This window comes from Strongylocentrotus purpuratus, unplaced genomic scaffold, assembly GCF_000002235.5.
Source record: "Strongylocentrotus purpuratus isolate Spur 01 unplaced genomic scaffold, Spur_5.0 spur5_scaffold_1, whole genome shotgun sequence".
Lineage (NCBI taxonomy): Eukaryota > Metazoa > Echinodermata > Echinoidea > Camarodonta > Strongylocentrotidae > Strongylocentrotus > Strongylocentrotus purpuratus.
The window spans coordinates 18,248,871-18,271,407 of record NW_022145594.1 but is presented as its reverse complement, the minus strand read 5'-3'; the positions used below and the strand labels follow the sequence as shown (position 1 = coordinate 18,271,407).

Below are 22,537 nucleotides of genomic sequence, written 5' to 3'. Positions count from 1 at the left end.
AAGTTGGGTGGGGTGGGGCAAGAGGTGGGACACATCACACACAGCACAAACCCATATCCATCGTAATTAATCATAAATTCATCAGATCATTAACAATTGTTATGCTTGGGGACTTCTCGCTCAGCCAAATTGAACAGCCAAATCTTGCACAATCTAATTTTCATACCCTGTACAAAAGTGGCCAGTGCTCATCCAAGTATGAATTATTATCACATGTGTTGGCATCATATGATAGACAAGAGCTTCACCCATCCATACATATGACAATTTCCCGAGAATGTTTCACATTTTTTATTTATTTGGCAGAATATTTAAAAGTTTCAACTTTGATTTTTTTAGACACTCGGTATACCTACACTCCAAAACTTTCTTCTTCCGTCAAAGTCCAAAGCCCCTGTCAAAGTCCAAAGCACCTGTCATCAAAACAAAAATAAAAAGTACAAGTAAAATGACAAAAATATAAAAACAAACAATTAAATAAACCAAGTTAGATTGCATCACAAATTCAACTTTGGTAACAACTAATTTGCATACTTTGATGTCACTCAAACATTTCATAATACAGTCCAACCTCATTATAACAATTCAGTATGTCATACATATCAACCATCAAGGCCCCATGCATAAAACTATCGTATCTTTACAATTAATGATATCTCTACAAACTATGGTAAATACCATTGATTTCTTGATTTTTATTAGCTAAGCAGTGTTTGCAGAGATACCATTAATTGTAAAGATACAATAGTTTTATACCACAGGGCCCTGGACTTGACAAAACACTACCTACCGTATGTACTTTTGATGCTAAATTAACATGCTACAATTGATTTTTCCCCAAAGGTCACCTACATTAATTATCCATCCTGATAGGTTTCTTTCAGATAGCATGAGGGCAGTACAAATATGTATCAAGATTCCATTCATTCTTTTGGAAGCCACCTAGCCATCATCAAAATTGTATTAAAAAAAAGAAGAAAAAAAAGAAAAGAAAGGAGCCCCCCCCCCCCCCAAAATGAAGCGGGCGGGGACGCTAAACATGTAAAAAAAAATTAATGGCCTAACTCAAATCTTTTGGGACCCATAAAATAGCTTTAACTTAGACAAATTTTGATTTAGGACGATCATAAAATAATAGGACAAAACAGGTTGGGCTACGTGTAGACTTTCAACCATAGCAATTTTTGACTTATCCAAGTTCGACTAAGGCAAGGTCAGCTGTACTATATGTATTGCATTGGACTAAAATCAAAATACATCTATCATTTGCACTAGGTGTTTAAAAACAAACAAACTTGTTCTTCTTTATCAACTCCTTACATAATTCATGGATTCTCTTCAAATTTTGGCAACACCCAATGAAAGAGTATTGAGAATGTCCACAAAATGATGTTACATACTTACGAAAGTGTCAAAAATGTTATATAGAAAAATTTCATTAAGCCATAGCTTTCCTATTCCGCGTTCAATTATGTTCCCAATTATGCAGATCTGTTTCATTCCATCGTAGCTTTAATTTAAAAACTACTTGACTTCAGCCTTCTTAAGCAGATCAACTTACTCTCTATTAACAACTAATATCAACTTACCGGTACTAACCAAGTCTCTAAAGAACAGTCAAAACTGAAATACAAATAGAAAAAAACAAAAAAAACAATTACATTGCATAAAATTCCAGAAATGAACATATCACAAAAATAAATACAAATGGAAATAATGAGGCCTCATTCATAATGCTGAATTACATAAATACAACGGCCCGTATTCTGAAGTTGTGTCTAACATAGGTTGCGTTTATCTAGCAAATTTTTGGCTAGAATCAGGTTTCTCAAACGTCTTTCAGGCAAATTTAGAAGTAGATAAACGCAAAGCCTTTTTCAAACGTCTTTAGATATGGGCATATCAAAAGACGCAAAAAGGTGCGTTTTGTATGTGACATACAGCCAGAATCACGTTTCTGAGAGATCGATAAACGCAAAGCTGTTTTGTACCTCACATACAAATAGGACCACACAGGTGTTGTGTACAAGCATACGTGTGAAGTTGACCTCCGAGAAACTGTCTGCTTCCCGGGTCAAACGGAGCTGAGCAGCTGCGAAGAGACAAGGCCTTTATTGTGAATCGTGAAGTGTAGATAAACGCGACATCCCGCAAATCACGATCGTATAGTGGGGTTCGATAGTGGGGGTCGATAGTGGGGTACGATATGTACATATCTAATGGCAAGCCTAGATAAACGCGCCCTTAGTCATGTCTTAAGTTAAACGACTGTTTAGTTAGACACGACTTTAACGCGAGGTCATGTCTAAGTCCTGTTTAACTAAATTTTGTATTCTGAAGTAGTGTCTAAGTCTTGTCTAACTAAACAACTGTTTAAGTCCTGTCTAAGTCGTGTTTAACTAAACTGTTTAAGTTCTGCGCAAGTCGTGTTTAACTTTTAGTCATGACTTCTGCGCATGGCCAATAGGCGTTAATTCTGACGATAGACCCAATGCGCATGCATGCGCGCACCGGATAAATAAATTAACGCGCACAGCTAGCTGTGTGCGTGCTGGTACCATGGTGATGTGATCGTGACGTAATGACTAGACTGCATGTACTGTGTACGTAGTACATATGTACTGTACGTACTCAGACCTGCCAACCTCAAGAGTTCAAAAACTGTATTCTTTAATCCCAAAAGTTGTATTTTACTGACAAAAGTTATATTCTTAAAAATAAACACGGACTGTGACATGATGGATCAATGCCTCTTACAGTTCCTACAAACAGGAAGAAAATTTGTTATGGATCATTGGCTGAATATGCATGATTTTGTCACGACTGGTGTGTTCAATGAACCAATGAACATCCCCAAATGGCCGATGTGAGATGCTTGTAGGATACTTTAGAGGTCAGAATGGGCATTTTGCCATTAGTAATGGCACACACACAGAATTTTAAAAAATATATAAAAAAAAAAAAAAAATTTAGGGCGCAATTTCCCCCCCCCCCCCCCTTTTATTTTACTTTTGCCTTGGATTTAGGCCTGTTTTGACTTTTGGATTTTATAATGAAGCCAGGAATTTCAGCTGTCTGATGTGGACTCGTCTCTAGACCCACTGTATGGATTTTATTTTTATCAAGGCAATGAATCCCATTGACTTTTTGGTAAGCCTGCAAGGTCTTAGTAGGGAGGCCAATGCCCGGGCGTAAGGCTTCTACGCCTACGATTTGTGCGCTCGTCGTCCAAGTCAGAAAATTACCAGAAGAAAAAAAAAAGGGGGAAAAAAAAAGAAAAAAATATCTATGGAATAAAATGTATAACAAATACACAATTACACACTCCACAACATACCTATAATCTCGGATCTGTAACGGTCTTTCACCATTTATTGACGATCTTCCAGATTTTGACATATTTTAATCCATTTATTGGGCTAGCAGACGAAAATAACGGACGCACAAGAGAACTAGAAGGGTCCTAGAGGGCGATGAGGTTAGCTCACTAAAATCCTTCTCAATGACTGAAGGTAAAGCCTAAAAATATGGAATCAATTTAATATCAAAGAACTTTTGATAGAGATTAACATATCAGATGTGCACAAATGTCACTTTTAACAACTAGAAAATATAAAGAAAAAAGATTATATCTTTTTAATTGCAGATTTTTACAAACTGCACATTCGAAGGTAGATAGAGTACGATGTTTTTGTCAATCTTGCGTCGGTTTGAGCCCCATAGCTAGAGCCATCTCAAATTGAGAAGAAAAACTGTGAACAGAGACCTCATTGTTCCAGCCCCAAATAGAAGTCTTGCGACATCATTATATGAATATGTATGAGCTCCGGTCTCATCGCGCGCAAAACAAATTTGACGTAGTCTCACACATAGTACCTTATTCTCAGCACTAGACACCAGTGTCGTGCAGTAATGTATGAGAAGTGTAACAAAAGACATTTCAGTAAAAAAAAAAAAGTCTATGTGAGCAGTCTATACTCCAATTGAGAAGTGTAATGAATGCCATGATTTGAACGTGTGTGTTTTAGTGTATGATATCATCATATGGTTAGTGAGAGAGAGAGAGAGAGGGAGAGAAATATCTCCGTAAGTAGTACACGTCTATCAATGCGTGCAGTCATGTTTGATTCCGTATTGTGATCGCTACAAGTGCAAGTTGGATTTATCGATCGATGATAATGCAGTGTCAGATCTTTACTCATGAGGAAATAGTAATTGGAATACATCGCAAAACTAAGGTAGACCTCTAGGCCTAGATCTATTTATTTATTTCAATTACTTTCTTAATTTACAATGAGTGGCTTTCGAGCTTTCTCTCTATCATGTTTTGACCCTCCATGCCATGGCTAGCATGGCTCGATTGCGGTTTGCATGCAATTACCGTACCTGAATGAATGTACTTTCGCGCGAAGTTTTGAACTTGTTGTCCGGGCAATGACCATGATGACACGCCCATCCCTCGGGCCTGTCTAATTCTCAACGTAATTGAAATTGATTGTTTCAAGGCTCGTCTTACGGACGGCCAGGCGCGCGCGTAGAAGGAAATGTATAATTATGAGCTGGATATCTCCTATTTTATGGACATTCTGGAGTCGGCAGATGGGTGAGTTGTCTTAGTGAAAGTAAATGCTTTCTTTTAATCTTAGTTTTATTATAAACAAAGTTAGTAATTAAAAAGTTAGATTTGGGCATTGGCCTCCCGGCGCTAGAGTAGTTCCGTATCCATTTTTTTAGCAGTTTAATAATCCATTCTTAGGCTTAGCAAAGGAATTTTAGCCCAATTTGTTACTAATTTGAATCATAATCATGATATAGAGGTCTAGGGCCTATTGCATTTTCCACCTGAATTTGGATCACATCCGACATCGGGAAACCTCCGTTTAGTTTAGGGCTTCGATGTCGACGTCGTTGCTCAGTACCATCTCTACGCTATAGCTCTGCACCTCAAACTGAAGCTATCAGTCCAAATTATGCACATTTCTCGCATGCACGATACCATAAACCATACGAGAAGTTTGCATAATTTTGGACTGATAGCTTCAGTTTGAGTTGCAAAGCTATAGATCTAGCGTAGAGACGGTACTGAGCGACAACATCGACATCGAAGCCTTAAATTTTTAACGGAGGTTTCCTGATGTCGGATGTGATCCAAACTAGTCTATGTCTAGGTCTAGATCAAACTTTGGCAAACCCGGACTTTGTGCCAGCTGAAATCTCAGTTTAGAATCTATTATGGATTTATATCATAATATTAATTATGCTAATGATGCAATATAACATACCAAACTTGATGATTTTTATCATTTGGACGTCTAAAAGCATTTTAAACCAAAATACAGCGAAGTAGGGGATCTCCTCTTTGCTTGATGCGAGATACTAGCGAACTGAACTAACCGATAAAACTATGGTGAACTAAAAAAAGAAAAGAAAATCAAACCACCTCTGAAATTACCCTTGAAATGTTTATTAATTTTTTCTTCCGATTGCTCACATGATAGGGCAGGTTGGGATGGGATACGGGGGGGGGGGGGTGCTCATAGTCGCCAAATTTGGTAAAAGGGCAACTGGCCTTGGGGCAGAATAAGAAAAGAGCCACCCCGGAAAAAAATTAGAAAATGATTACAAAGAAAAATAGTAAATATAATTTAGCCCCCCCCCCAGCCGTTGCCCTTTTACCCCAAATTTGGCGCTATTGAGCACCCCCCATCCCATCCCAACCTGCCCCTATCATGTGCGCAATATCGGAAGAAAAATTAATAAACATTCAAGGTAATTTCAGGGGTTTGATTTTTCTTTTCTTTTTTTAGTTCACCATTTTTATTCGGTTATTTTTCAGTTCGCTAGTAGTTCTTCTCGCATCACAAGAGGAGATCCCCTACTCGCTGCTATTTTTGGCTAAAATTGCTTTTTATGACGTCAAATGATTAAATCACAGTTTTGGTATGTTTATATTTGCATAGATCTAGGGTCTATATTGATCTGCATAATTAATATTTTGATATTAATCCATAATAAACTGAGATTTTCAGCTGGGGCACTAAGTCGGGTTTGCCAAACTTTTAGACCTATGGCTATGAATTAAAATTAGTAAAAAATTGGGCTAAATTTCCTTTGCTAAGAATGGATATGAAACTGCTAAAAAAAATGGACACGGACTACACTAGCGCCGGCCTCTATAAACCTCTGAGTCTGCTCTGTACGGTAAGCGGTACAGGGGTGTGTTTTGACTAACGTGTGGCTGCAAACATGACTTTCCATGCAGCATAATGAGAAGGAAATCTCGAATAATCAACTTACCTAAACGACGTGTACAACTAAGGTCAAGATTCGGCTTCACAAGGCAAGATTTTGTCCAAGAGACAAACCACAAAGTGACGATGCTCTCGCGACGACAAATGTTGTTGTTGTGTTTTGGTTTAATGGCGATTAGTCAGTAATTTGACTATTGTCACCAAAATACTTTACGGCACGCGTTATATCTCTCATTTTTGTATTTTTTAAAAATATATTTATTTCGTTTTATATTTATCTATCTTTTAAGATAGTATCGAAAAATAATATTGTAAGCAAAACATTCATGGGCTTTGTTAGTGTTTTTTAACAGTACGTGCAGATTATTTGTTATATCACATACACACAATACATACATGTAAATGTATTAAAAAAAAGGCATTACGGTATTCTCTAAAACAAAAATAAAATTGAAAAGAAAGAAATCTTGCAAATTAAATTCATCAGGTAATTCACCAAGTCTATGTTATCTACAAATTGATTGATATTTTTATTGTAAAAAGATATCGTAGACTACTCTTGCAATTAAAACTGAGGCATCTAAACAAATAATTATACATAATACATTTATAAAGCTCTGGGTTTTCCTTGTGCTTGATCATTTTTTAAAAATTCTGTAGGCTAACATTCTTATTCTTTCTTTCAAATCAAATCATAAATGCCCATATTTATTTCACTTGAATATTGATATGAAAATCTCATTTTCAGTTTAAATAATCATAATAGGCAACACTTTGGTCTTTGTCCAGTAAAGCCATGTCCCAAATGAATTTTGGTTTTCAACTTAACTGCCAAGTCTTAAATGTAAGAGATCCATCATCAGTGGTGGATCCGGGGGGATGGGGGTGGACACAATCGACGCCCCCTATTTTTGTGAAAACCACTCATTGACTGCATGTTAAAATCATAAAAATTTGGGTGCACCCCCCCCCCCCCCCCCCATTTTCGGATCCCCCTTTTAAATCCTAGATCCGCCACTGCATTATCTTGTCACAATCACAATGATCATCACAACAATCCTACCAAGGATCACCCTTATGATGACCATAATCATCTTCATCTCCATATACATCATTATCATCATAATCATCATCATGCACCATCATCATTATCAACATCATATCATCAATATCTTCATCAACAACATAATTGTCATAAACACAAAAATGGACTCGAGTTGGCTTATAAATTAAAAAAACAAAAAATAAAATCTTTCAGATAATTATGTCAGTTCCATTATAAGCCAACCCGAGTCCACTTTGGTGCTTCACACATCAATTCCAGGACCAACCGAGACCGGTTTAAAATCTTTATGCAAACTCAATCCAGTTTTCAAATGGCATCATCTATACATTGTGCCACCTCCACAGGCCACCTCAGTCCATATCTAACACTTTTCTAAGACCACTTGAAGCACAATCCAATACAGTCCACTCCTGTTATAACGACATTTGGAAAAGTGCATAACATGCATTGTATCTAAACTCGATATAACAGGAATACTGTAATCTAATATGATAACACTATTACAACTTGAAACCTATTCACTCACTCCTCAAAGAAATAAGAATCATTGTATAACAATGCACATACACTGTACATGGCACATAGAATTCATCTCTACAATTCATTCATGGACAACACCATCCCCTGATTAGTATTTCAATCACATAAATAAATTTAAACAGTTATTCATGAAACTATATTAAAAAATACTTTAATACAAATATAAACACTAATAGAAGCAACTTTATGCAACTTTTCATCTGTATCATTGTATTGTTGATCCAATTGTATATGTTAAACACTACACATGCATCACAGAAAAAAATAGTATACCCAAATTTAAAAGCATCATATATATATGTATAAATTGTATGACCTTGTTTTATTTCATGTTAAAGATTAACTTATATTCTCTTCAATAATACAGAACTTAATTACTTTCATGGTAAGTTATACCTTATGAGGAAATAAGAGTACAGGGTACTTTTTTATGGGATGCACTATAACATATTTTGTTTTAAACTGTGCTAATAACTACTAAAATCTTCACAACAAATAAAACATTACAAATTAAATCTACCCCAGATGTGTATACTTTGCTCCTATTGTGAAACATTTCAAATGTTAATTTCTTGCAACAATCTAAACTTAGTAAATAACATTTTTTCAAATATTTCCTTACTTTCTGACGTACAATTAACACATTTTAGGAAAGCAATCATTCATATACATCTTTACACTTGACCTATTAATATCCATACGGCACAGGAATATTACCGGATCGATATAACTTTCATACGGAACGTATAATCTCTGTAATCATATTTTTTTTTACTTACTCTCTGTCATACAATTAACACATTTTAAGAAAGCAATCATTCAAATGCAACTTAATACTTGACCATGAACAGAAATATCTATAATGCACAAGAAAATTGTAACATATCTTACAGGATCGAACTTTCAAACCCAACAGTTTCAAACAAAACGCAAACAATGTGACGGAAGTTGATAAAATAGAACAATTATAACCAACATTATGGAGAATATTCTCAATACTCCCCCCCCCCCCCCAAAAAAAAAAGGTTGTCAGGCTCCAAAACTAACACTTAAAATTCACCTTTAAAATTACATGTATATAGTATAAATTGCTAACAAAAATATAAACAAGACAATTTATACAACTACGTCTAATATGCCTCCCCCTTAAAACAAATTATTTCAAAAAAGGGTGACATCTGTGGCCCTTGACCTTTAACCTCTGTATTCCAACAGTTAAAACCAACAACTATGTATAACCATATCCAAAACAACAAAATCACATTTAAATGTACGATTGGGGTCAAAAGTTTACATATCATAGAAAATATAAAACAAACATTTTTACCACAATAACAAAAATAAACTTCATTTTTTTAATAAAAATGGAGTTTTGCATATATTTGGTAACATAATTTTTTGGAGGTTTTTCTGTTTAGTGAAAATTTAATACATGTTTACATAGGAAAAACATAATAATACTATATTTCTAACTAAAGTATGCATGTCTAGGTATTTGGGTTTGTTTACCAATATAACAGTATCAAAAATAGTTTCATTAGCATCATGCTCATCTGGAAAACAATTAAATAATCATACTTTCTGCACAACATAATTGATAATACTTACATTGATTCAATCTAGGTCAAATGTTACATATCTAAAATAATTAGTGGCACTGCCTGTAATTTGCATTATTTTTGATTATCCATATTTTTTCAAGCAAGATCACAAAAATGAAAGCTCTATTGAGTGTATACCTTTTATTTTTATTATCTTACTTTCTGACCTACAATTAACACATTTTAGGAAAGCAATCATTCATATACATCTTTACACTTGACCTATTAATATCCATACGGCACAGGAATATTACCGGATCGATATAACTTTCATACGGAACGTAAAATCTCTGTAATCATATTTTTTTACTTACTCTCTGTCATACAATTAACACATTTTAAGAAAGCAATGATTCAAATGCAACTTAATACTTGACCATGAACAGAAATATCTATAATGCACAAGAAAATTGTAACATATCTTACAGGATCGAACTTTCAAACCCAACAGTTTCAAACAAAACGCAAACAATGTGACGGAAGTTGATAAAATAGAACAATTATAACCAACATTATGGAGAATATTCTCAATACTCCCCCCCCCCCAAAAAAAAAAAGGTTGTCAGGCTCCAAAACTAACACTTAAAATTCACCTTTAAAATTACATGTATATAGTATAAATTGCTAACAAAAATATAAACCAGACAATTTATACAACTACGTCTAATATGCCTCCCCCTTCAAACAAATTATTTCAAAAAAGGGTGACATCTGTGGCCCTTGACCTTTAACCTCTGTATTCCAACAGTTAAAACCAACAACTATGTATAACCATATCCAAAACAACAAAATCACATTTAAATGTACGATTGGGGTCAAAAGTTTACATATCATAGAAAATATAAAACAAACATTTTTACCACAATAACAAAAATAAACTTCATTTTTTTAATAAAAATGGAGTTTTGCATATATTTGGTAACATAATTTTTTGGAGGTTTTTCTGTTTAGTGAAAATTTAATACATGTTTACATAGGAAAAACATAATAATACTATATTTCTAACTAAAGTATGCATGTCTAGGTATTTGGGTTTGTTTACCAATATAACAGTATCAAAAATAGTTTCATTAGCATCATGCTCATCTGGAAAACAATTAAATAATCATACTTTCTGCACAACATAATTGATAATACTTACATTGATTCAATGTAAGTCAAATGTTACATATCTAAAATAATTAGTGGCACTGCCTGTAATTTGCATTATTTTTGATAACCCATATTTTTTCAAGCAAGATCACAAAAATGAAAGCTCTATTGAGTGTATACCTTTTATTTTTATTATCTTAGATGTATGAAAGAAGTTTCTTGAAAGTTACCAAAAGCAAAAATAATAATAAAACTAAAGGAAAATACAGGCAATGTACATCACCAATTATATCCAAATCAAAATAATATTAACATGAACATGTACTTTATACCTTCAACTAAAACCCAGAGCCATTAGTAAACAGAGTTTGGCCAACTCGGTTACATTTGGGTAACAACATGGCGCATTTTCTTTTGTATTGTGCTTGCCTAACAAAGCAATATGCGCCATGTTATAACCTAAACGAGCCGGGTTGGCCGAACTTTGTTTATTGATGGCTCTGCTAAAACCTATACATCCTAAGGTAAAGTCTTACATAAACTTAAACATCATCCTGTCTCAACCTGACGCACACCATGACCATCCCCTCCTGCCGGATGCTCAAGATCCCCCTTGTGGGCAGATGGTGCAGGTTTACTTCAATATTGGATTGACCATTGACGGTGACCTCGTATTCTGTTCCATCACATTCGAAAATCAATTCATATGGTAATTCCAGGCTGTAAGGAAACAGACAAACACAATATTAGATGAATATTCAAATAATCCCCAAACCAAACAATATTATGACAAGTGTTCTTCCAAACACGCTTTGATCCTACTCCTGTGTATAAATGGCACAAAAGGCTTTCTTCTCCAAACCTATATCACTTCATGATTTTAAAAAAGATGATTCTATACACCAAGAGAAAAATCAAATTAATAATACTGACAGTTCTGAATATTTCTTACAATGAAATTATTGCTTTAATTGGTCAAAAAATGAAGGCATATAGGGTTGTGGTCACGACAATGAATTGTGGAGAAAAAAATCTGTCTATAGATGCATCTGAAAGATGGTAACAGCTAGTTCACCTAATAATTGTTGTGGTTTTTGATGCTTTGGAATTGCCAAAATGATATTGATATGAAATTGCTTTAAATTGCTTTAATTGGTCAAAAACTGATGGCATAGTGTTGTGGTCATGACAATGAATTGTGAAAAAAAAATCAGTCTGTAGGTGGATTTGAAATATTTTTTTGAATTTCTTTTTTTTACAATATTCTGCTAAGAATCACATCCAACCCACAAATAAATGCATATATTGAGACTAGGCCTACATGTTTCCAATAGATATTTCATTTTTTTTATCTGTCATAATATGAGTATGTAGGAAGGCATTTGAAAAGTAATCTTTGCCACTGGACTATTTTACTAAACTATAGTTAAATATTATATTATGTCTAAATCAAATGAATATAATTTTTTTCACACTACAAGCTGTGCAGTAGATTCTCTGTTCTTCATGTCTTTATCAAAATTATTTCCACTGAATATATGTTCTTGTATAGATCTACAAACCATAACTCACAAAAGGAGAACACTTTAAATAAATTCATTAGTATAGCTGGTAAGTTACATACATGTACTTGTACATGTACCAGCTGATACAGACTTGCCTGATTTTTCGATCAATAAAAACATGCAATATGACCTTTTGACCCCTCAATGACCTTTACCCTCATCAACAAACATGTTGTATTACCCACTGATAAAGGATGCAAAAATAAAGTTAGACCCTGACTGGACCAGAAAATGAAATAACTAAATTACACATCAAAAATAAGCTAATAAGCTACAAGACAACAAAACCAAATTTAAGCGTTTTTCATTGGCCATCTACACTGTAGCTAGAAAGTGATTCCTTCCAAAACACTCAAAAATTGGCAGCTTCAAAATTGGTACTTTATACTTCAATTACAAAGTGGCCTGAATTATTGCTACATTGGTGAGTAACATCAAAGAATGTGCATATAGACGTCTAGCAGCCAGGAATGATTGTGTTTGCCCTTTCATTTCATAATAGACCCTCAACACACACAGGTCCACAGTTATGGAATGGTTTGGTTTTTTTTCCCTGAAGGGCAAACCCATAATCGTGCCTGTCTACCGGACAGCTATAGCATATTCCATGCACATCATTTGACGTCACTCCCCTGCACTATACAATTAAAAGTCATTTTCAAGTACTGGGGACCGGGGGGAGAGAATAGCCTAGTTGAGGTACAATCATGTATACCAATATGAAAATTAAGATTTAGTTTTGTATATTTATATTATTTTCCTACTTAGCTTTCCATTGATACAAGTTGTATTTGGGCAGTTCCAAGGGTACGGCGTTATTCAGAAACAAATTTCAGCATCCAAACAAATTTATCATCCATACTTTAATCTTTATTTACCAGTACAAAGAAATGGTACACGACAATAGTTGTTGGTACCCATGCACTTTTCAAAATAATAATATGTGTTGTAGTGATCCACTTAATTAATGAGATATAAATATTCATAAGCTTGCATGGTTACGGAGTGACGCAAAATGGACATGCATATTTGAGCAGAAAACATTTTGCTTAAACTGGGTGAACTTTAAATAGATATCACAAGTTTGAGTTATTGATTGGATATGGTGTTCTTGGTGTCTTTCATAAGAAAATTGGTTGATTATTTTGTGATACGGAGTGGTATCTGGTTTCCCTGTGTATTTTGGGGTATTTTGTGAGAAGAAATGCTTGTAAAGACAAAAGTTTGTTAGAGTATAGTCCATGATAATTACTTTAAGCCAAAAAAATCAGAGAAAAGCAACTAGATATTTAAAGCACCATAGTCCCATATGTGCAAATTTGGGTTTGATCAATTATTCAGCGTAAGAAAACTGAATCTCATAATGTTTGAACTTAAAGACATAGGCTAACGTTGTAGGCATATAATTTAAAAAATATCAAAATCAAGAGGAATATGTATGGATAGCTTTATGTCAACTCAAAAACCCCAAAAGCATCAAAAATTTGGAATGAAACGCTTTAGATAAGTATACGTCTAAAACACAGATTTTGAGTATTTATTCTCGCCGCGAGAAAAATTACAACGGCCGTTACAAGAATCGATCACTAGATATCGTTAAATATCATTTTCAAACATTGCTTCAGATTTTCAATATTTAAAAATACTTCCCATAGATATTACGATTTGAGACATTCCGATTGGTCTTCCTAATTAACTCATACGTTTATACCATTTTCAAGGAACAAAATTAGATTTAAAAGAAATTTAACAAGAAAATTGCAAGAACCAACCGTTAAAAAAAGATTGATATCGTTTCCAAACATATTGTATCACATTTTCGCTATTTGAAAAAAATTTCCTGTAGATATTTTCATATGACACTTTCAGATTGGTGTTTTTAAACTATAACTCATGTACGTTTAAATCATTTTCAAGTAGTAAAACAAGCTTTTTTAAAATCCTAAAGACGTTAGCCAATGCCTTTAAATGATTGGTTGTAAAGAGGCCTTTGTGTTAATTTCAGATCCTAATTTGCATTTACAAATTAAGGCACAGTACCACATTAAAGTTTCAGCTCCATGCATGCACTTCAGCTTGGAATTGCCCATTTACTCACCGAGTATCACTCAACCTATATGACTGAGTGGATGCAAAAATATAACGCAACAAAGAATAAGAAAATAACAAAAATTGGAATTCCCTATACTTTAACACATATGCCTCCACCGTACGTAGGATCCTCCACCATACATGTAGGATCCTCCACTCTCTACCCTATACTCACTCAAATTATCTTTGTATAAAAACTAGGACGACAAAGCTGAAACTTCACAGACATGTAACCTGATAATTTATCTACAATATGAGACATTGTACAGCTCATGACTGTACATTGTTTTCATGCTATGTGAAAAAATGTGATAATTTTTCCTCCAAAATGTAACGCCTCCACCCTCTTACTATACCCCAATGTGACACATGACCTTATGATCAACTATAATCATTATGACACAAAAAAAGCCGAAAATAACACATACTTCAATGAGCAATTCCCACTTTTATAAAGGACACAAAACAAGGCTGCGCAGGAATTCATTATTCATTTAACATGCTTATGTGCCGCCATATGGGTCAAAATCAATAACGGCATAAATCAACTAACGAAGACAAAAGCAAACTAAAAGTCAAAACAATTAAACATTAATAATACATGTATGAAAACAAACCGTTAACCATTACATTTTTACATTTAAATATTGATTGTCTATTTTTAACTTGTAGTTTAATTATGACTATGTTAGCTGATTTATTACATTATTAATTTTGATCCCCATGGCAACCCATACGCCTGTCATAAATGAATAGCTAATTCCTGCACAGCCTCTTTTTTGTGTCCTTTACAAAAATGGACATTGCTCACTGAAGCATGCATTATTTTTAGACTTTTTGTGTCATGATAATATTTGAGGATATATGAACTTTTTCTACATAGTATATAAACATTTCCCCCAAGAACCATTTAGTTTTTATTTGGTAGACATTTTGAAAATGTATAGTTTTCATTGACACGCACTGTATAGAGGACTTCCACTTCCCTTTTCCACAAAATCTCAAAATTGATATTTGACCCCAACCAACTGATACAACAGTTTCAATGAACGCCAAAGATACATAGTTCCTGCAATACCACAAGAATGACAAACACAAACAGACCAACACACGTCAACCCAACAAAATTACCCTTTTTTACCTCTGGTAGACAAAATGTTGAAACAAAAAATATATTTAAATTCAAACAAACTTACTTGTCACTCGTAAGAGCAATAACTTGGCCAGTCTTATCCTCATCATTCATTACCACTGGCTGCAATAAAACAAACATAAAGATATATAGCACATATGTGCAACAACAAAATAAATATGAAATTAACATAGTAAATTAAAACCCAATTCATTTCAAAATAATTCATAGAATAACAATCCACATTTCACAGAAAAAATAGCATAATGCCATGTAATATAAACTTACAACCCCAAAATGGTGTTTATTGTATGCTTTTCCAACTCTTCCTGCTTAACATCTCCGCTAATGCTTTGACTGCAATAAGATGCAGAATGCACATTTTGCAATTGCCTACATGTATACCCATTGATCAACCTGTCTGATTATTCTTAAAGTCAAAATAGGGGCTTTATTCTTTGACCTTTACTCAACAACAGATGGCACTATACAATAACAGCTAGTATTGTAACAATCTCCAATTCTTCATTTATACCATGTATGTCATGTATCCAAGAACAAATATGGATTTTATTGAATCAATTGTTATTGTTGGCATAAATCTAAAAGCACAATTTCTTTTTCCCAGACATTTATCAAAACTTTGTGGTGACACTGCTCAAAAACATAACTCTGTCATGCATTACATATCATATTTACCGGGGGCTTCTAATCAAAACGTTTCTTGGAACATACCAGTATAATAAAAACTAAACCAACTTAATCATAATTCTTTTGTGAAAATTCAGTGCCTTTGATATCATATATCCATGATAAAGCTATTAATAATATTACTATATTAATATTTATAATGCACTTTTCCCATATAAAGGCTCTAAAATCGCTATATTATTACCCCGTTCCTTGAATTCAATTCCAGCTGCCATTTAACATTTTATAGGCGTGTATATCATCCTCCCAGGTATGCATCTACACCTGGATGGAGTGAAGCTAATGTAAGTAAAATGCCTTGCCCAAGGAAATAAGTGCCGGGGATCAAACCCACTTTCAACTTTTCAACTATTGTATGCATACAAACCTCAACACGCATGGCTGACGTCGAATCCAATTGTTTTACGTTGTTCCATTCCGAAACCTCCACACACTCGATTTTGAGTCGATCATTCATGTGAATGGGAATGTCCGTATGTTCTTCCCAGAGGCTAAGCCGAATGGACTCCTCTCCGTCATTTAACGAGACTGTGCGTATTCTCTTCCCTCCTGCGACATTACGGACTTCTCCAACCTACACAAATACAAAATATGAACTACAAAACTCACCCATAGTTCAAATATACTAATAAATAAAAACTTATAAACCTAAAATATACAATGTAGGCCGTACCCAAAAATTACAGGGCCACTCTTTATATTTCCATTTCAAATGAATCTCATTGCAAAAGCATTGCCAGGTTCAAGAAATGAGATTATCGTAGCAAACAATATCGTAAATGCAAGATTCCATAGCAGTTTGCAGAAAATCCATCCCTATTTGGGTGATGGGCTCAAACTTTAAGTCCAACAATTACCAAAAGAGCCCCTGGAACCTTAAATCGAAAAAACATGTTTCGACATTTGCAGATCAGGGAAACTTCCATTATGGGCGAGGGTGTGGAAGCAAAGCCCCCAGAACATCGTACAGATCGAGGGTAAAATTAATACACAAATACAAATAATTATCATACAACTGACAAAGCTTGGCATACATGTACATTGCTGCGGTCTCTTTTTTCCACCTCCGTCCACAGACTTAATTTGTACAGAAGTCAATGCGTGCGTACGAGTAAGTGGTCACTAAAATGTTGCAAAAAAAAAAAAAAAAAAACACTTACCTCTTCCACATTCGCCATTACGCTAACACGCTTCTTCGTCGGCGACGCTTTTACTTGTGCAATGTTAAGAACAGGTGGGCTTAGGTAGTTCTGTACGATTTCATCCGGAAAATCAAAACCTGCAATCTTGTAGAAGAACTGAAATAAAAATGAAAAGAAAATTCATAAATTTCAATTAAAATCAGCTTTCCAATCATAGATCTATCACAAATAGATACCCTCAAATTATAGACTCCAACCACTTATTTGTTGAGTGTTCAAAAGGATCTAGGCCCATTTCATTATTTATACATTCAATTTAACCCGATATTTGTTTTTAGCAACACCTATTGCTGATCCATCTCGAACAACACTGGTCAACTGGAAGAAGAAGAAGAATTTTTCAGGCCTGACCCCCCCCCCCCCCCCCCCCCCAAGGGTCTAGGGTCTAGATCAAAGTTTGCTAGATCTACTTGTTTTTTTAAATTTTATTATTGATTTTTGCCTTGGTCTTGGATTTAGATGAAACTGGGTTTCAATCATGCTTTTGGTTTTGCTAGACCTATAAGTTGGTATTCTATTAGCCCTAGGAACGCAGGCAGCTTTGCAGGCAGCAAGAACGCAGGTTCTAACTTTTTAGGCTCATCCAAAATAAGTGAGTAATATTTTCATGCCATCCTCATAGCCTAGGGCAAAAATCTGAAAATATATTTTTTAAAATTATACCTACCTGGCATCTTTGTTCCTTCTTCAACAGTGACGGGCCATTTACTTTTTTTCCCCAAGATCATTTTTGTGCCAAATTCCGTGATTTAGACGGGTCGTTCATTTTTTCGCATGTTATATTCCCACTGTGACTGTTTTGAAACATCGCAAACGATACCGCGCACGCGCGCCATGCCGGCATTAAGCGTCGCTGGGTACCGTTTGCGAAGTTTCAAAATGGCAGTGGAATTATTATAATTATAACACGGGGAAAAAGTGAACGACCCGTCTAAATCACGGATTTTGGCACAGAAATGATCTTGGGAAAAAAAATTAAATAGCCCGTCACAGTTAAGGAAAGAACAAAGATGCCAGGTAGCTAAAAAAAAAATTAAAATATTTTCAGATTTTTGCCCTAGGATGGCATGAAAAAATGACTCACTTATTTTGGATAGATGAGCCTAAAACGCAGGCAGCAAAGCTGCCTGCATTCTCTAGATCTGGCCTAGGCACAATAAGTTAGTTACCAATACCAAATTATTGTAATTTCTTGCATTAAGACATCCTTAAAAATTAAGGTTATAGTTAAATACAGATAGGGGTACTACTCTGTCTAGATCTACCAACCTTGGTGTTATGGTTGACCAGTGCCTTCTTAGCGATTCTGTCTATAACAATATTCTTGGCTCCAAATGATGTAAGCACCTCAAGAGCTTCCAATTTCCGTACCACAGCTTGCATCCCAATTAGATCGTTGACAAATATGTCAAATAATTCCTCGGGATGCCCTTCCACCCCCACTTTGCCTTGCATAAACGCACGTCCACTTCTCGAGTTCTTGACAATGAAATTTCCAACCAACAGAAGTTTGGTAATGCTCGACATCTTAATTATCACGCAACAATACCGGTCGGTACTACCAGCGCAGCTAATTCTATATCATCTGCTGACGAACCTCAGCGCGCCATGCACCGGTCACATCTATAATACCAATTTATAAAAGCCATGTGTCAGCATTATTTGATGGAAAATTTTGGGATATACAATGTACGAGTAGCCTAGAGGAGCTAATAAAATAACCTTGCTTTAAAATAAATAATAAAAAATCCTAACCAAAGACTATGAATTCCAGCAATACATTTGATTTTAATGATAGTACGTTAAAAGTTAAATAGGTCTAACAACACCAAGTAAGATGAAATCACATGAGTTTTCATAATCCCCCCCCCCCCCCCATCCTAAATGGACACGTCTATAACACGGTACCCTAAATATAGGCATATTACTGGACAAGACGCCGCATGAATTTTGCATAATTAAATAACGTCACATAAAAAAAAAAAAAAAAAAAAAACATAGAGGAAGACATTGCTCCTCCCCACAGAACAAAGCAGTAACTGTAATGGAATGTATTGTGCAGTATTTTATTTACAACACTATATGAAATCTGATTCACTGACGTGCAAATTGTTGTTGTTTTCCAGTTTTCACGCTCTCTTTCTGTCTCTCTTCTTTAAATCTCTAACACACGTTCTCAGCCTGTCCTATTATTTTTCCTTTCCCCCCCCCCCTCTCTCTCTCTCTCTCTCTCGGTGTATTTCTTACACTTCTAGTGGGGGTTGTTAGGGATATTTTGGTTCACATTCTTCCAAAAGCACCAAATTTGGCACATGGGTTGCCCATACCATACTATTTCGATTTTTGGTTGGCACCCGAGAAGGACGTCCCCTCGGGCCGCTGTAATGGTCAAACCAAAATGGCCGCTATCTTAGTGAGATGTCGACTGTACTTTCTATTTTAAAAAAGGGCTAAAATAGCACAAATTGATACTAATCTGGGGTTATATGGGTCAGTGAATCTGAATATGATGCTATTTAACCGATTTGATGTCATCATATTGCCCTAGTGGCTCTATAATGTTCATACTGATAAAAACAGTAATTTATGGGAATATTATTCTATATGACAACAAAGAAACGTTCCATCTATAGGAATTGTGTGAAAGTAGGTGTGTTATTAGGGTCTATGACATCTCGCAAGTACCTGGGTGTTGTCATCACATACACGACGTGCAACCAGCACATTGCTAGCTTGTTCCACAAACCAAACAACACTCGTGTTTTGTTCTCGAGAAAACTTAACATTAACTTCAGACCATGGCATATGCCTATAGAAAGTCGGTCTATAAGTGGAATATTGTGTGCGCTGTTATTTGAAACATAGTAATCTTCATAATTTTCCCAACAATTTGATACCATGTAAAGCATTTCATGACCATTGATAACGGAATGAGCGTCCGTTCAAGATGGACGTACGTGCGCGCGAGTTTTCTCAATACATAACATGGCCAAAAATATGCCTACATGTACACAAAATCCATTATAACTCTTCAGGATGAACGGGAGCCCCCATTTTTTTTCTTCATATTTGGATAGAATATGAGTCGGGAATATGATTTCATGTCTTTTTTTGTCCAAAAGTATATCATGACGTCATCATAACGGCCTAAGAACTTAAAAATACTAATTTTTACTTAATGACGTCATAACTTTTGTACAAAATTGAGTGTACATGAACATGTATCTCAGTGCATATTGGTTGTTTTCTATCAATTTTGGAGATGGTATAGCTGAGACGATTTTATACGAAAGTTGTGTATTTTATTTTTGATTTAGGTCACGGCATCATGGTCTAAATTTGCAATTAAAAGGATGTCATTTTTCACATTTCACATTACAGTACATACCACCGATAATTAGGTGGTATGTATCACATACCACCCTCTTGTTAGGTGGTCTGTCAACGACAGATCACCTATTGTTTTCGTCAGAATTTTCTTTCTTTATTTATTTATTTATTTATTCACTTTTTTGTGGACAAGATAACTCAAGATCAGTTTGATCAATTTCGTTCAACTTTGGCACAGTCATAGGTCATTGTCATGAGACGTGACAGAAACATTTTCAAGGTCATCAAGTCATCGTGACGTCATCCAGGCGCCATTTTGTGAAATCACGTTATCCATCATATCTTCATGACGCATGAGCAAAGGTCATTCATATTCATATCACATACACTTCAGGTCAAGAGTCAACAACGCATGTCATCAAAGGTCACATAAAGGTCATGACGCGCACGTACGCGCACGTCAAAATTTTAAAATGCTCAAAATCACTTAACTATTGAACGAGAGTACGAATCAGGTCATTTTAAGCATTTCAAATTTTTCCGTCCGTACGTGTTCCCCGCGCGCGTTGCGCGCGCGCACAGCGCGCAGAAAACGTCAAATTCAAATTTTGTACATGATTTAGATTCCTCTTACCGTAAATGACAATTTACATTAATTTCAGTCACTCTTGACCTTTCATAAGGCTGTGAGCGCGCGTCAAAGTTCAAAATCCGCGCGTACTGCTATGGGCAATATAATGCAAATTTGATCAAAAACACGACATTTTAAAAATCAAAATAGCTCTTCAGATAGTCAATTGACCCCAACTTTTATATCATGGTTGGAAAAAGCATGAGTTGGAGATATGATTTCATGTCTCATTTGACCCTCAATTAACTCATGACGTCATCATAATGGCCTCCAAACTCAAAATTTTAATTTTCATATTATGACGTCAGCAGATTTTTGGAAAATTGATTGTATCTCTGTAAATATTCATCAATTTTCTTTCAAATTTTGATATGTTCTACCTGAGAATATTCTCTACAAATGCAGTTTCCACAATATTTCATTTTGACAAAAGCATCATGGCGTATTTTTAAGATTAAAGGAGGCATGTCAATTTGTCACATTTTGCGTGTATTCTCTATGGGACATGACTTTTTCTCAAAACTGGATTCTACATTCTCGTCTTTCGCGAGCAATATCTCCGTCGTTTTATCTTTGTTTACGCTGAGCTTTGAGTATGTTGTAGCTGAGACAATAAGCTATCACAGGTGTGCCCTTTATTTTTCGATCAGATGCCGGGATCATGCTCATATTTCACTTACAAAGTGGGATTTGAGAATTCCATTTTCCGTTTACGTGTAATCTCTATGTGAAATGTTTTGGTATATCGGTAACGCACTTGACTTCCGACATCGAGGTCCCTGGTTCGAGTCCGGGCGTCTCCAACAATTTTTTTTCTTCACTTTTTTTTCTTTTTGACCTTTCACTGTACCATCTCATTTGAATATTAAAACACGTAGAATCGCAACAAATGTAATAAACAACTATATTTAATTTATTATTACCCTATTATCACTTGATCCATTACTTTTTGCTTGTAATACTTATGGGAGATGACTTTTTCTTAAATCTGGATTCTACATTCCTGTCTTTTGCGAGCAATATCGCCGTTATTTCCGCTTGTTTTTTGTTGATTTTTGAGTATAATGTAGCTGAGACTATATGCTATCTACATCTCCCTCATTTTTTCAATTAGATGTCAGGATCATGCTCACGATCATGATCATGATCATGATCATCAACATCATCATGGTCATCATCAACATTATCATTATCATCGTCATCATCGTCATCACCATTACTATCAAGATCATCATCATCATCATCATCATTGTTTACATGTCTATATAACTTATCCCATTCTCAAATCTATCATAAGACTTAGACAGACCACCTTATTCGTCTTC

At 35.0% G+C, this 22,537-nt stretch overlaps 1 protein-coding gene and 1 long non-coding RNA gene across 3 annotated transcripts; both read right to left on the bottom strand.

Annotated features, from left to right (window-relative positions):
* Nucleotides 1–370: 370 nt before the first annotated feature.
* On the bottom strand, nt 371–6,448 carry LOC115920955. Its single transcript, XR_004062630.1, has 3 exons — nt 6,298–6,448; nt 1,590–1,623; nt 371–413 (listed from the first exon to the last, which is right to left on the bottom strand). It is a non-coding gene; the product is annotated as an uncharacterized LOC115920955 (long non-coding RNA).
* A 1,544-nt stretch (nt 6,449–7,992) lies between these two features.
* Nucleotides 7,993–18,128, bottom strand: LOC105445259. Of its 2 annotated transcripts, XM_030977770.1 has the most exons (5): nt 17,919–18,128; nt 17,210–17,347; nt 16,417–16,623; nt 15,403–15,461; nt 7,993–11,270 (listed from the first exon to the last, which is right to left on the bottom strand). In XM_030977770.1, the coding sequence occupies exons 2-5, from the start codon at nt 17,225–17,227 to the stop codon at nt 11,093–11,095; spliced, it is 462 nt and encodes a 153-aa protein (XP_030833630.1). In that variant the 5' UTR covers nt 17,228–17,347; nt 17,919–18,128; the 3' UTR covers nt 7,993–11,092. The 2 variants fall into 2 exon arrangements, with proteins under 2 accessions (XP_030833630.1, XP_030833629.1); XM_030977769.1 differs by lacking the exon at nt 17,919–18,128 and having other exon boundaries at nt 17,210–17,394.
* Nucleotides 18,129–22,537: the final 4,409 nt, after the last annotated feature.